Source organism: Gasterosteus aculeatus, chromosome 4 (genome assembly GCF_964276395.1).
Source record: "Gasterosteus aculeatus chromosome 4, fGasAcu3.hap1.1, whole genome shotgun sequence".
NCBI classification, from domain to species: domain Eukaryota; kingdom Metazoa; phylum Chordata; class Actinopteri; order Perciformes; family Gasterosteidae; genus Gasterosteus; species Gasterosteus aculeatus.
In genome coordinates this window covers 15,176,457-15,191,330 of record NC_135691.1, presented here as the reverse complement: position 1 = coordinate 15,191,330, position 14,874 = coordinate 15,176,457, and the positions used below count along the sequence as shown (strand labels likewise).

General features: G+C 48.2%; 1 protein-coding gene across 18 annotated transcripts in view; it reads right to left on the bottom strand.

Annotated features, from left to right (window-relative positions):
• The window catches only part of tenm2a (teneurin transmembrane protein 2a), a 192,106-nt gene that overhangs the window by 94,934 nt on the left and 82,298 nt on the right, over positions 1 to 14,874 (bottom strand). For 5 of the 18 annotated variants that reach the window (XM_078102058.1, XM_078102060.1, XM_078102061.1 and 2 more), the window contains exon 1: positions 525 to 1,291. The exons of the other annotated variants lie outside the window; for them this stretch is intronic. In XM_078102058.1, coding sequence (XP_077958184.1) covers positions 525 to 576 — 52 coding nt within the window. In that variant the 5' untranslated portion in view covers positions 577 to 1,291. Of the gene's footprint in view, positions 1 to 524; positions 1,292 to 14,874 lie in introns of those variants that run through there. 18 annotated transcript variants of the gene reach the window in all.

The following is a 14,874-nucleotide window of genomic DNA, read 5'->3' as shown; positions in this document are numbered from 1 at the left end:
AATTTCTGGAAGTAACCTTGTAAATATTGAGGACCCCTCAGACGTCAATGGTTTAGGCAGGGGGGGGCGTTCATTTCCCGCCACCATCTCCCCGTGCATCACTGTAAATACGATCGACTGGAAGAGGAGGAGAAGGGGACTTGGGGGAGAGGGGGGGGCACGCATCCAAAAATAAAAAATAAAACTCACACACAGAACGGCAGCACATACATCACTGGCATTCACGGATGCCAATCATAACTTCAAGCGCACATCAAAGCCAAGCTCTGTGTAGATTTATGCCGTTTGATCCACCGCGCGCACACATTCTCTCTCACACACAAACACACACACACACACACACACGTGCGCACCTACATCACGGCGAGGCGGTCAAACTCCACCTTGTACCAAGTAATTCCAAGGTGTTCTTTTTTGAGCGCGCCCGTGTCTGCACCCACAGCAGAGGACATACGGTACCGGACGGGACGGGTCGGGGTGCGTGGGGGCAGGGGAGGATGGGGGGGGCGCAGGGAGGGTCTTACCTGTCTCATGCGAGAGGGTCTTGCTTCTTCCTGTGTTGCCCGAGTGATGCATCGCTCCGTACTTGTCTCTGCCTCCGACGAACCTTCTACACTGCTCTCCTCTCCTCTCCGCTCCCTGGAGAGTCTTCCTTTCTTGATGCTCAATCTTCCGAGGTCCCCCTCCCAACCCCCCCGACTCCCCGTTCACGTCAGAGTCCTCTCCCGCCTGTCGCCCCTCCGTCTCGCCGGTGGGCTCTTCCCCCTGGTGCTCGCGGGTTGAGTCTTCGCTGAAGCGCAATCCGCTGGCTGAGTGCCGGAGCGCGCGACGGAGCGAGAGCCCGCGAGAGACACGCGCTCACGCGGCGTGGGTCGGCACACGTGTAGCTGCGGGGACGGACGCCACACACCAAAACACCAGAGCGGGGTGAGGGGAGGTGGTGAGGAGGAGGGCGAGGGGGAGCCGGGGTGTAAGTAAAGACGAGCCCCGCACTGCTTTCCCTCTTTTCTTCCTTGGAACTGCAGTTTCTAGTCCTCCAGTCCTTTTCTTTCTTTCTTTTTTTTTTGCTGAAAAGATCCGTCACAGGTGGAGGCCGGCTTGGACGCGGGGGGACGGACCGATGAGGAGACAGCGAGAGGGGAAAAGAGAGCGCCTTTCAGCCGGTGGCAGGCAGAACAGAAGAGAAGTGGAGAGATGTGGCTGCGACTCCATCCCCCATCTGCCCACAGCTGAGACTGAGAGCAGACTCGACTGCACTCTCACTTTCTCTCTCTCTCTCCTCCTCTCTCTCTCCCAGCAGCACCGCACCAGCGAGATGGAGGCGGAGGAAGGATGACGGCGGGAGCTAACGGATGAGCCAAAAGGGGGCGGGGGGGGGGGGGGGCAGAGGGTATAGGGGTAGGGGGAGGAACAGAGAGTCACAGGATGATGGGAACGTGACAAAGAGTGCACATTAGAGGCAAGAGGGGGGACGTGTGGGGGGGGGGCAAGGTGGAAGGAAAAGGGAGGCAGGGTTGAGGGTAAAAGAGGGGAAAGGCAAGGGTGGAGTGGGCGTAGGGGGGGAGGCAGGGCAGAGGACACTGCGGCGATGAAGCCGGCAATATGTCAAATCTCACACGGGCACGCTCACATCCACGCCATGTCCCTGAATAGTGAAGGAGCAATGTCAAACGATGGGGGGGGGGGGGGGGGGGGCAGCAGCCGCAGAGGTGGCCTCTTTGATAAAACTGTCAACCTGAAACCAAACGCCATCGCGCACAGCGACGCCAACAAGGGGGGAAGGACTTTACTCTTTCAGATCAATCGCCTCGTCCTCTGACACCGGGACACCGGGTGGAACCGGATGAAACCGGAGCCACTGGAACACAAAAAGGTGAAAGGCTCTCTCACCCCTTCCCTGTCCCCCTCACGGAGACCGGCCACCAGCACAGGTGGGAGGAAAGGTGAGTGAAGGTCCTACTGGCGCCCACCAGAGGGCAGGCATCTTGTCACGCATCAGCCAACAAGGAAAAGGAAGGGGGGGGGCTGTCTGCAGCTCGTCAGCATGCTGAAGTATTAACATAATCCTACATCACTGAACACATTGATCAACATTCAACTCGCATTTAGACAGCCCTGCATCATGTAGAGCTGTTGGTGCACATTTAAGAGAACTCGATACAGCTAAAGAGGAAGCGCAGCGAGGCTGGTTAATGGCAACGCTGCGCTTCTCTCTGTTCTTGCTCACGGGCGGAACAAGCGTGCACGTCGAAGGTTGCGAGAAGAACGCGGGGACGTACAAGCCGCCGTCTCAGAGCCGAGGGGAACGTTGGAAGTGCTGGGAGCCCTCCGCCGTCGCAACGCAGGTGTGTACGCCGCGCGGCGCCGCGTGGAGGGGGAGAGCGGCGAAGGCCCGGCGCGCGGGCCACCCCTCCAGAGGGCCGCTGTCGGCCTCATTTTCTACCTCTTCACGTGACATTTTCAGAAGCCATCCATCATCCCCAACGAGTCGCAGGGGCTCGCTCGCCGCACACCGCACACACACACACACACACACACACACACACACACACACACAGGTGTTGAGGCCTCGATTTACCGTAGAGGGGTTGGGGCACAGGCGGGAGGGTGGGGGAAGGGAGAGGGGGGGCGGGGGGGTTTACGGCTATGACTTCATCGCATTAAAGTTGAGAGCGCGGCGTAGGGAGAGAATCAGCGAGAGCGCAGGAGGAGACGCTGGATTTCTAGATGAGGTTCGCGTCGATTTGTCATGATGAAAAAAGAAAACCCATCCGAGACAGAAACAAATTGCTTTCTTGACAACACCTTGTAATACTCCATCACGCGCACGCGCTGGCATGCCCCGTGCGTATATGTACACCCACGCGGGTTATTTATCAGTGCCATTCAGGATCATTATACCTGCCATATCTGTATATATATATATTTAGGTGCACAAAGGTGAGATAAACAGAAGCTTCTAATCTAATAGCGTGGAGGACGTGAGGCCGCATGCAAGAGATGTAAGGAGAAGGAGCATGTGGTAAAGGGACAAGAAAGAGAGCAGGTGGAAAGGTCGCGGACAAAGGAGAATAAGGATCGTGTGTGAGATGAAGATAAAACCGGTGCTCATTAGGCCTCTTATGCAGATTGTCTCGATGTCTCCCTCTCTTTCTTTATCTCCCTCCGACACTCCTTGGGTTTGAATCAGCAAGCCGCTGATTTCGACACTCCCAGCATGTTGTTTTATATTCCCTCCATTCTTCCTTCCCTCCGCCACACCGTTCCTTTCTTCCCTCAGTGACAGTTTGGGTGCTTTTTTCCCTCCCCACCCTTTACCCTTGCTTGTTCGCCATCCACCTTCCCCCTCCTGCTTCTCCTCCTGCTACCTGCCTCCTGAAGTGAAACACCAAGGGAGAGCAGGTGAGGGGGAGAGAGAGGGAAGCAAAGAGAGAGAGAGAGAAGCGGGGGGAACGGGTGGAGACAAAGTAGGTGTGCTATAAGGTGCCCCCATGGGTTGAACACGGTCATTTGTTACGAGGCTGAAAGCTTAAGAAAAGACTAGTTAACCTTTCCAGCTGATCCCCGCGAGACACGGGGAAAAAACACAGCCCGGCAAAACACCTCGAGGAGCACACATACACAACCACAGACACACAAACACATGCATGAGTGGCTCCTGCAGTAGCCTACTGAATCGATAGCGGTAAAACCGCTCTACAAGAAGAAGCCCCCCCCAACACATTCCCTTTTTTCCCTCAGCGGAAAAAAAAGGCTCATTGTCGGCATGGTCCTTCCCCCCCACACCACATGTCATGCTGACACCGCACCAGAGTAATTAATCACCTTGTGCTAATGAGCTACTAACTAATGACAGACTGACGTGCCTCGGCCTGCGTGCGCATGTCTGTGCGTGTGTCGCTGAGTCTGCGCGGGCATGTTCTAGTGTCGCCCGAGTCGCCCCCGGCACGCTAATGTGATTAATAAGGTTAAGCTCTTATGGTGGGAGCACAAGGAGTACACTGCACACACACGCACACCCTTTTACACGTAAAGGCTGGCGCATGCATCTGCGTCTTTACGCACCGTTGCGTCGACGCACTCGTTTCAATTCATGGTTCTAAAAGTCTTGCGCGTGTTGCTGAACAGTTCACCGCCAGAACAACAGGTGGAGTAACGTGTTTTTGTTGGAGTCGACCTGGAGTTCTAAGTCGTTCTCTCGTAAACATTCTTCGATTTAATAATGGCGGTATTGCGCTATGAAAACAGAAATGTGAGACTTCAGAAAGGATGCAGTTAGCGGACCAATCACAGCCTTGCACGCGCAAGGGACACGCAGACGCAAGGGGCTCTTGCGTCTGCGTGTCCCTTGCGTCTCTCTAAAAACGCAGAAGCATAAACTAGGCTTCAGTCATCCATGCTCACAAATACAAAAAGAAGAAATGGTAATCCGTCATCACCAGGGCAGAGTGACGTATAAACGTATAAAGAAAGAAATAAGGAATTGGCTTTATACCCTTCACCACGTATTCTCATTACTCAGAGTCTGCTATACACTAATCACATCTGATGGTACGTAGCAAATTGTACGAAGCAAATTTTCTTTTGATTCACAAAATTTGTAGTTAATCCGCCCTTCATTCGCGCCAGAAAAGGGTCGTGGCTTATCTCTGCGGCTTGTCTCCGTAAAGACAGTTCGCATTCCTGCTATCCACCATAGAAATAACCACTATTTCTGCTGTTTACTTGTTATGGAAATCACACAAACGTTGGATCCGCAAGCGCAGTCATGTTTAGGTTCATGACATCAACCGTCGCCGCACACAGCTCAGTGAATTTCACCAACTCCTCCAGGAACTGCGCGTGGATGACTGTCGCCTCCAGCGCTACTTCAGGCTAACTAACTTAGTATTCAGTTTGATGAACTGTAGGCTCGGATCGGTGCCAGAATCTCTCGATTGGACACCAACTACAGGCGTTCAATCTCAGCTGCGGAGTGCCTGTCTATCTGTCTCCGGTGTCGCAGTTTCTAAAATATATATTCTGCTTTGGCAGGCGGTGATGACAAGCGGAATATCGCAATGCTTATGACAATGATAGCTTTGGGCAAATTTTTGGCCAAAGAAATATTTCAACTTTTGCGACTGAGGCAGATTATTTGCTCCACACACAATGCAAATAATTTGCTTTGCTTTTGATGAAAGTACCAGGAATAAGGAGGGAAGAGCTGGAAGGATGCACATCACCGAAGCACAGCTAAAGACGTGGAAGGGAGCAGAACCTTTTTTTGAGACATTCTGAGTTGTTTGCAGACACTTTCACATTCATTTAGCAGACGGCTGGCTCAGGCCAGTGGAGATCTGTGCTTTGCCTCCCTCCCAAACCCCCTGTCCCTGTCCTGTCCGTGTCCTTAACCGCCCGGTCTGCTTTCAGCCCCATGGACAGCGTCTCAAAGGAGCCGCTTTATTAAGAGGTGTGTTCTCATGACAACAACAAATTTGTGCGTAACCCCCACTTACGCAGTTTTCACAAAGATTGTGGCATTCACCAATGTTTTCTTATTTGGGATTTTTTCTTAGGTAAGAACAGAATTTACGCACACCCAAGAGCACTCTTACACACAATTGAGAGCTGAGATGTTTCTTAGGAACAAAATGTAAGAAATAACTGAGAAAGATATTGGTGAATGCACAGCGTGTACCCTCCTTCTTTGCAAAAACGCTCGCACCAACCAATCAGAGTGTAAAACAGAGGCACTACACAAATGGGAACGTGGCCCTGTGACAGGGAGTTACAGTAGAGCTCTGCACCTGGAGTCTGCTTAATCAGATGTATTAGACTCTAAAGCAGCTGCTTTCCAATTCCAAGAGAAAATGTAGTTACAGCAAGATGAGCTGATGCTCTGGAGAATCCTCGCCAGCGCATGTACACTACCGCGTGTGCTCCAGCGTCTCCGTGATCTAACTGTGCTCCCCCTCCCCACGAGAAGTTTTGGCGCATACCGCGACTCATTTGCATTCTCGCAGCTCTCCCGTTTTTTTTTCTCTCTTTTCCTGTGGCTTTAGACACGAACAGCTGCTTAATGGTCATAGCTCTTCAGAGACAGGACATTGGGAAATACAGAGGGGGTGAGCCAGGGTTCTTGCACAGCTAAGCGTGTGCATGCACACACAAATACACAGACCGATATACAAACACACCAGGTAAAGCCTGATTCGGCTACAGTTCTGAGAGTAAATGTGAACCATTTAGCAGATGTTTTTCTTTCTAAAAGTGACTTTGGAGGCTTTTCACACTGAATTGAATTTAACTACATTAGCAAACAGAGGAAGGCAAACATGCATTACGCTGCAGCTGATGTGACATCAAGAGAGAGAAATACTTTGCTAAGTATGTCTAAAACAATACTGGCGTTGGAAAAGATATCCAGCATATGAGGAACGGGCTTCGTGTCTACATGTTCCAAGCAAGGGAGAGTGTTTGTGAAAACCCGGTTTCAAAAGAGAGAGAAATGGGATTTGAGGCGTCACTTTTAGGGATGTCCAGAGGTGTTTGGACCTTGCACCACAGACACGCATCTTAAGCTACAACTACATCACGTTGCCTTCATCGCCACGCTCATTTGACTGCTTGCCTTGAGCAAAGGGCCCATGGACACCCACAGACGGGTTGGGTTTCATGAGAAGCCAAAAGAAGGAATTTGGTGAAACACGAGACGAGGGAGAGAAGGTCATCGCCTCGACGTCTGTGAGTGCGGAGAGCCGTCCTGGTTCTCTTCAGCGGGCAACTGCGCGTCTTGACCTTTGCGTCTATGAGAGTACTCAAATGTCCTTTTTTTGACAAAAGCCCATTGTCGAGAGCAAGTCAGTGCGGCGCGCACGGGCACAAGCACACACAAAGCACCCGATCGATTGATTGACAGGTTTATTGAGCCACGAACCGTAGCTGTTTGGTCTAAAGAGCTATAAATGAACATGAAAATCCTGAAGAATATTTGATCTAACAAACAAAAACAAACACTGTTCTGACTTAACTAGGTTGAAAAAAGTTATGTGTTGAAGATTAAGGGGAAGAACAATTTGTCGAGCGAGAGATTGGATCAGTGTCTGGCTGAAGAGGAATACATCAAGGCTAAAACATATAAGGATTTATTTGATTCTATGCAGATGACTGAATATTCAGTTTGGGTCTTCTTACAGGTCAGGACACTTACCTAATGTTGTTTAATCAGCTTGAAGCTTCATGACTTTTCCAAATCATTAGTGCTTTTGGTTGACAAAGACTCATGGTTAAATATTGGACTGGCTCTAAATCGCAGAATTTTTTTACACAGCGACGCCATTGAGTCTTAGAACAGTTTGTTGAATAGAGGTCTAAGTGCCTGGGGAATTAGTTTTCGACAAAACCCTATAAGACAGGACATATGAACTATAGCAGTATGTTCTGTATTAACAATGCTAATTGGTCATTTTTATATATGCACCTTACAAATAGCAGCGAATGCGATGATGGCGCCATGGCTGCCGATTGAATTCATCCGCCTGCTGTCAGGTGACAGACTATTAACTCCCAACAAGTGTGCTGGTGAGAATAATGGCCGCTGGATCGAGAATAAATCCTCCCTCTCTGCCTGTGATTGGCAAACAAGTTCCACACTTTGGGAGTGGGTTTAGCGAAGGCTCAAAAACAAAGCACCTTAAACTCCTGACCGCAGTCAAGCAGAGGTGCGTGACACGACATTAATTTTGCAGCTCTAATTGTTGTGACAAAACTGCCAGCTTCTGAGATGAATGCCAACCTTCTGGCTTTCTGTCAGGTGGGGTGAAACACTTCACTCAATGGGCCAAGCATCCCCTCCTTATGTTACGCACCAGAAAGCATTCGCTGTAAAATAAGCCTTAAAGATGGGTGTGGTCAGAAAGGGAAAATACAGGCATACACAAATGCCCCTAATGAACAGAGGAAAGAAAAACGCACATCAAAGACATAACTTCACATATCTAGATGGTGATGAGAGGCTTGGGACCAAAACGGGGGACAGGACAGCTCTCACATGGAGACAAATCACCCTCTCAACATCACAAACATGGTGGCCCCGAGGAGAAGGCTGGGAAGATAGAAACCTGGAGACATAGAATACAGAAGGCCAACGACACAGGAGGGAGAAAAGGATCGACGATTGATGGCTTGTAATTTCTCTGTTTTCTGTCCGCTAAAGATGATGAATCCCTCCACAGGAAATTTATACAGACTTCTAACAAAGAGCATGCACGCGAGCACGGCTGCAACAAACCTGCTGTTGGCCAGCGTGCAACCACCGGGCGTAGACATTTAGTGTCCATCTTTAAACAAACTGTTTAGTTTTACGTTTTGTGGACACAACTGAAGATGATGCACATGCAGCAAATTTGCTAAAATCCTGTAAGGAATGATGTGTGCATCTCCCGGGCCACAAGGGATTTCTTTCCAGCTGGACAACGTGTGCAGGTTCTTTTACTGGACATGAACACTATCTCTTTACCAGACTGAATAGATTACAATGCCTCTGCCACACAGATCAATACACACAAGCTATAGCTAAATTAATTGCTTGTGACAACGCAGAGGAAGACCACAGAACTTGTGAGAAGAGGAATTGGGATGAGAGGGGTGGGGGGGGGCGCATGTAAATGTAACGTGGAGCTCGTTGTCTGGCTGAATTGCACATGCTCAAAACACTCATTGTTTGTCAGTAAGTAATTTCAATGTGAGCGGCCTGCTGAATGCAAACTCTATTAATTTTTTTGCGGCAAACGCCCTTGAAATTTATAAATAATTTATTTATAAAAATAAATCTGGAGGAGGACAATACAATGTGTGCAAAAATAGAGAGACAAGATGGGGTAGTGGGAGGAGAGAAAAAAGGGGGAAACTTTGGGGATTTCCGTTATTATGATGGATATATGGAGAGAATAAGGGCTCCCAGAGGGGGAATGTGTAGAAATAGGATAGCGCCTCTCCCTTGACACCTCTCCCTCTCACCTCTCTCCAATCACGAGTCTGCCCTCTCCCTCTCATCGCGCCCCCTCTCTTATCACCTATGACTGCCCTCTTCCTCCTCCCGTCCGTGTGCTGCTGCTCGAGACCCCCTCGCCCAGCGTCCTTCCTCCCTCCTTCTTCCTCTGCGTCCATTTACTCATCCGCTTACACCTACAGTCAACACAGACAAAAGGCCGAGAGAAAACTCTGCACCCCAGTGGGTTTTCCTCTTCAGCACACTCACACTTTTGTCTCTTACCCAGATGACACGCTTATACAGTACACGTTGACTCTTTTTCCTCCCCATCAGAAAAAAATGTACACCCAGGAGCCGCGAGTCCTTTTTTCTTGGCTGTCTCTACCGCTCTTTGCATTCATGTCGCCGTGGCGATGCAACGCGTCGGAGCTAGCGGCCTGCGAGGGATGCTGATGGAGGCCTCTCAGAGCGCCGCTTCTTGTCCCGTGTGTCTCGAGCGCTCGACGAGTCAAGAAAGCGCCGACGCCACCAGGGCGCCGGTAGAAATCACTCCTCCCCACTGTTTTTCGTCACTCCTCTCCCATATCTATTGCTTAGTCACTAATTAACAACACCCCCACCAGCCGCCCCCACACCTCCCCGAGCCTCTCCTCTTCGCCCTCCTCCCCGGAGAGGAAAAACAAGCAGCTGTCAGGGTCAGGCTGGCAGATGAATTCCAACTGACTTTGAAGGGCAGGGGGGCAGAGCAACTTTCTCCAGAGGAGAGGCTGGGTTATAAACACTGCACGCGCACGGAAAACAAGCATACAAACAGCGTCCAATAAATATGGCCCGATCCCCAATACACACACACACACACAGCGTGCAGCTACACTTTGAATCAATACTGCATCTTAAGTCGGCCTACTGCCTCAAGGTGAAGGCCGCTTGGATCTGTGGCCGGTTCTTCATGTGTGTGTGTGTGTGTGTGTGTGTGGGTCCGGGGGAGGTACATAACATTTATTAAATAAAACATCTCTACTTTAAATGTTGAGGCAGGTGAAGCACAACGAACAGAAGTGGGTGCGCTCGCAGGTTCTGGCTCTGATGTATTTCCCAGGAACCATCTCGAGTCCTCTCAACTTTCCAAAGAAACGAGGAGTCAATTCCCCCTCTGCCGGCTCGCAACCCGTGGCTCAATTTGCTGCCCTCGATGGGTCAAGAAGAGTCGATGGATCACTTTTCATCTTATCAATCATATCGGTTTGATATCCCTCCATCTTGTCTGTTGTCTGAGTCGTCCCTCTGTCACTGTCTGTTACCATTCATCCATCACGCACAGGAGAGACCTCGACGTTATTCAGCCAAGCCAAGCCGATGTTTAATCAAGACGTTAACATCACTCTCAATTCTTTTTTCTGCCGATTTCTCCCAAATGGAGTCGATACCGAAGTCTAACTTGATTAACTTACAAAACTTCACATCACAGACGAGTCGATCTGGACTGAAATAGCCTTTTCGGAGGAACTTTGTGTGCAGAGGTACCAAGAAATGAGGGAAATCATAGGTTGAGTGCACTTTGTGTGTTTTGTTTTGAGAGCACCACGTTTTACAATAAGTGCTGCTCCAGGTAACACTAAATTACCACAACTAAATTGTTTGGATTTGATAAAGTAACACTTGAATATACTCTGGCACTGAATTAATTATCTCCTCAGGTTATTGAGATTACTTACATTACAGGACGTTACATTATGTGCAGACGTATTAACAAACACAGAAATCCCAGAGGTTTACTGCCTTTTGTGTGTTCATATGTACGCTCTGATGCCACACAGAGAGCCTGTAGACACTTGAGCATATAGAGACAAGACAGAAGCAAGATGCAATGTAATATTTTAAGGAGGATAATTGAATAGATTGTTTTACACAAAATGATTACTTTCGCAGCTGCCACATTCAGCCACTTCCTAGTTCCTCGTTCAGATAGTCACATGATCGTGGTTCGCAGTCCGCTGAGGACGGTTTTGTTTGGTTTCTGCTCGACTGAGAGCTTTTCATTCCATCCCAAGAGAATCCAACTGAGTCAAACAGGCCAACCCGCTCACGTTGGAGTTGTTGGTGAGGTTTGGACACGCCATTTGTGAGGTGTTTGGCTTCCACAAACAAGCAGACGATTCACCCTCCTGTAATGTCTTATTTTCACAACGTTTTTTTATATTTGCACGTTTCTGTTTTGTGCTATAAACAATATTGTGAAAGTGGTTTCTGTGGCAAAATAAAATCGGTTGAAACAATGGCTGACAAAATTTAATACACCTTTTACCGCTTGTGTAAGTGACACCGTCTATGTGCCTACTTGTGAGTGTGTGTGTGTGTGTGTTTGTGTGTGTTGGTCTTTCCAAGTCTTGAGTTTTGGCAGGAAGATCAGAGGAAATGTGGTTAGTTGTAGCTGTGTGTGGGCACCTGGCGGTGTGTGTATGTGTGTTTTTGAGAGAGAGAGACAGAGACAGAGAGGGAGAGGGAAGGCATGAAAGTGAGGTTCTGCTCTGAGACGTTTGATGTCGAAGAACACCGTCTTCTGTCTGTCTGCCAACTGCCAACCCTCTATCACCGTCCCAACACATGGCCTCTGCAAAGTGTGTGCATGTGTGTGTGTGTGTGTGTGTGTGTGCGTAAGTGGCCTGATTACGAAGGGGCTTGGCTATGTGACACTGCTACAGAACTAGTTAGACTCCCAACGTGAACCTCGCTGTGTCACAGTGTAAATGTGTGGGCCAGAGAGCGCTAAATAGGATTTTGTCTTTAATCACATGACAGAGTGACAAGGGAAAGAAGTGTGAATGTATGTGTGTGTGCAGGTGGGCGTATTGGAAGGGTGAGTAATCTCTCATTCCTCTCATCCCACATCACCAATCTTTGGATGGGTCCTTAACATACAGAGTCAAGGACACTTACGGCTAATTGTTAACGGATGTATGTGCGGTTTCCGTCTGCATGCATGTGAACAGTCCTGTGTATATGTGTGTGTGTCCCTTTGTGGATACGTGTTGGTTGTGCACAACCCTGTGTGTGATAGAATACTCCAAAGCCTGTTCCAAGCATGGCTGATGTTACTGACACGCTACCAGTTTTCCTTTATAGGTGCAACTTTGTTCTAAAGTTATTCATATAAAGGCATTTTGCGATTTACAAGTGCAATCAAAATCCACAAATATAAGAATATCTTCTGTAACAAGGTTGTTCACCATTTCGGTATGTTATATACTGTGTGTACATATGTACGTATGTATACATTCGTATATTATATTCTGCTTTCATGAGGGAAAAAACTGACGATCCAGCAGACGAATGAAGACCTAAAAAACGGAGGAACAAAAGCAAAGAAGGAGAGAACGGAGAAGAAAGGCAGAAACTAAATCTGCTCAAAAAGTCAGACACTTGTCTTTGACTCGCACTCACAGACACGCAAGCTTCCGCAAAAACCTAGGCACGGAAAAATAAAACAAAAAAAGTGATCGGGGATGCTTCCATGTGTGCGCACAAATAAACCACATCTAGATATCGACAGAGAAAAAGGCTGAAAGATCCGGTGAATCCAAGCGGCAACGACACATACAGATCTTTCTTTTGCAGGCATCTTGACATTTCCACTCTGATAGGGCCAGATATAGTATCTCTGCCTCCTCACGACTCACAGGAACACACACAGGCAAACACACGCACACACTGTGAGAATGAATAGTTTAAGATTGAGAGGGAGGAGAGTAGTTCTGAAGGAAGGAGGGGAGAAAAAAAAGGAATAGACGATGGTTAAAAAGCAACCAGGCACTGGAAATGTCCCGTGGCAGCAGACAAAATAGTGCCGCTGCCAGAGCGCTCTGAGTACCTCAGGTTGGCTACACTGATGGGAAGAATTCACAATGCACCCCCCCCTCTCCCCCCCAAAAATGTTTGATATGTAAGGAGAAAAGGAGTAGAATATGAACGACTCAAGACTAAAAACTGTATTACACTAATTGAATAAAGACATGGTTTTTTTTGCGCTTCTTGTTGCAAATCTCCTCGTGCTATACTTAGCAGTGTCTCTTCCCTCTCTGGATGGAAACAACAAAGACAATAGCAGCCTACCGATCTGCCAGTGGTCAATGCATTTCTAATGAGTCCAGGGGGCTCTGTTGCATTCATTACACACAGAGGTGACTGGAACATACCAATACTGATCTGGGTGAATGGTTCTGACCCTGTCCATTGCTCAGGCGGGGAGAAGTGGCGACTGGCGTATTGACTAAAAGTGTCAATATGATCAAAACTGACCAGTGTGATGAGACCGCTACCTTCAATGTCCATCTTATTTCAAGCGGATTTGTTTGGAGAGCAGCAGCTTTTACATGAGGACGCAAAGGCTTTTGTCACCTTTACAAAAAGGTACTGCTCTGGGTAACAAGGGTCAATTAGGTTGTTTGGAATTTAGATAGTAACACTTCAACTTAATCTAGCAGTGAAGGGCCACTTCATTAAATGTGCTTTGGTTATTCCCAATACAAAACATAATTTCCTGTAATATCACAAAGTAATTTGTATATCTCGGAATAGAGGAGTGCGAGTGTTGAACTGGATTTGGGCTGCCTGTCTTTACCCCTAGCATGAGTCTTCAACCAGCAGCAGCACTACATTTTGTGTTTTAATCAAGTAAAATCTTGCTGAAAAAAAGCCAAAACGTATGTACAGGACTTTTTTAAATTCCAAAGCATCTCTGGTTGCTTCCACAAACAGCCGTGGTGCACGTCTGCCAGGTGGCTTGAACACAGCACTCCACCAATTTGTCTGTGCATAGTTCATACCAATTTATTAAAAATGCTTTGATTGTCCCTGCAGCTGATCCCAGGAATCAGCTTGGGGCTTCTGCACCGTATGCAGTGTCCTTGATTGCAGCGACTTGCTGCTGTCTGCCCTGAAATAGATACTTGTGACTCATGACAAAGGGGACCTGTGGGAAGGGAGGCCAGAGTGGTCCAGGCTGACCCATTGATTAGGAACAAAGATGCTCAGGCTGTCCTCTGATGGAAACTGAAACGGGAATGCCATGGAACTAAAGTGGACCGAGCTTCTAACGCGACATCTTCGAGAGAGAGAGACAAAGAGATACAAAAACACTTCTCATTTTGTAATGTTCAGAGAATACCAAAAACCAAAACAGCTGATGAGGATACACACAAACTAGTACCCCTCTGATTCCTGGGCTTGAGCTCCACTGCCCGTACAACTGATACTTGGCTTGGCCATGGAATGCTTTTAGAAAAGGGAGGTTTGGGAGCAGCTGAGATGCCGGGGCGTCTCCATGCTCGGTTACTGGAGAGCTGGAAGATGGAGCAAGCGACGTGTCTGGTGATTAGCCAGCTCTGAGTATTAAGTGTCGAAACAGGAGGACTTGCACAATCAGAGGTAGGAGACTCTAATATAGATTTATTCATCTATTATCTTTCCTCCCATTTGACTCCTCGCAAAACAAAGCCAGACTATTAAAGCAAGTATCGAGCGGAGAAGAAACGCTTTTAACAGAAATATTGACATCGGCGCTGGCGCTTCTTTTTTTTTCAGCAGAACAATGGGGTTTTAATCAGGGTCTAGTTTTTGCTTGGTATCTATACAGTGACTGAGAAAGCTGTTGGCTTCATAAATGCACATAAGTGCAGGGCATTAAATACAAAACATGAGGTGCATGCTTTGAACGACGGCCTACTGTTGTTTCATTGATCAATGCTGAATTTTCTGAAATAAAGTGTAGCAGATTATCATTATTACGTATTAACCAGCTAGCACCACGTCATCATCACATTCTCGCAATATCATTTCCACATGGAGGGCCGGCAGCTTGAGTTAGCGGTTAGCTTGCATAACTGGCATTCAACCAGTGCAAA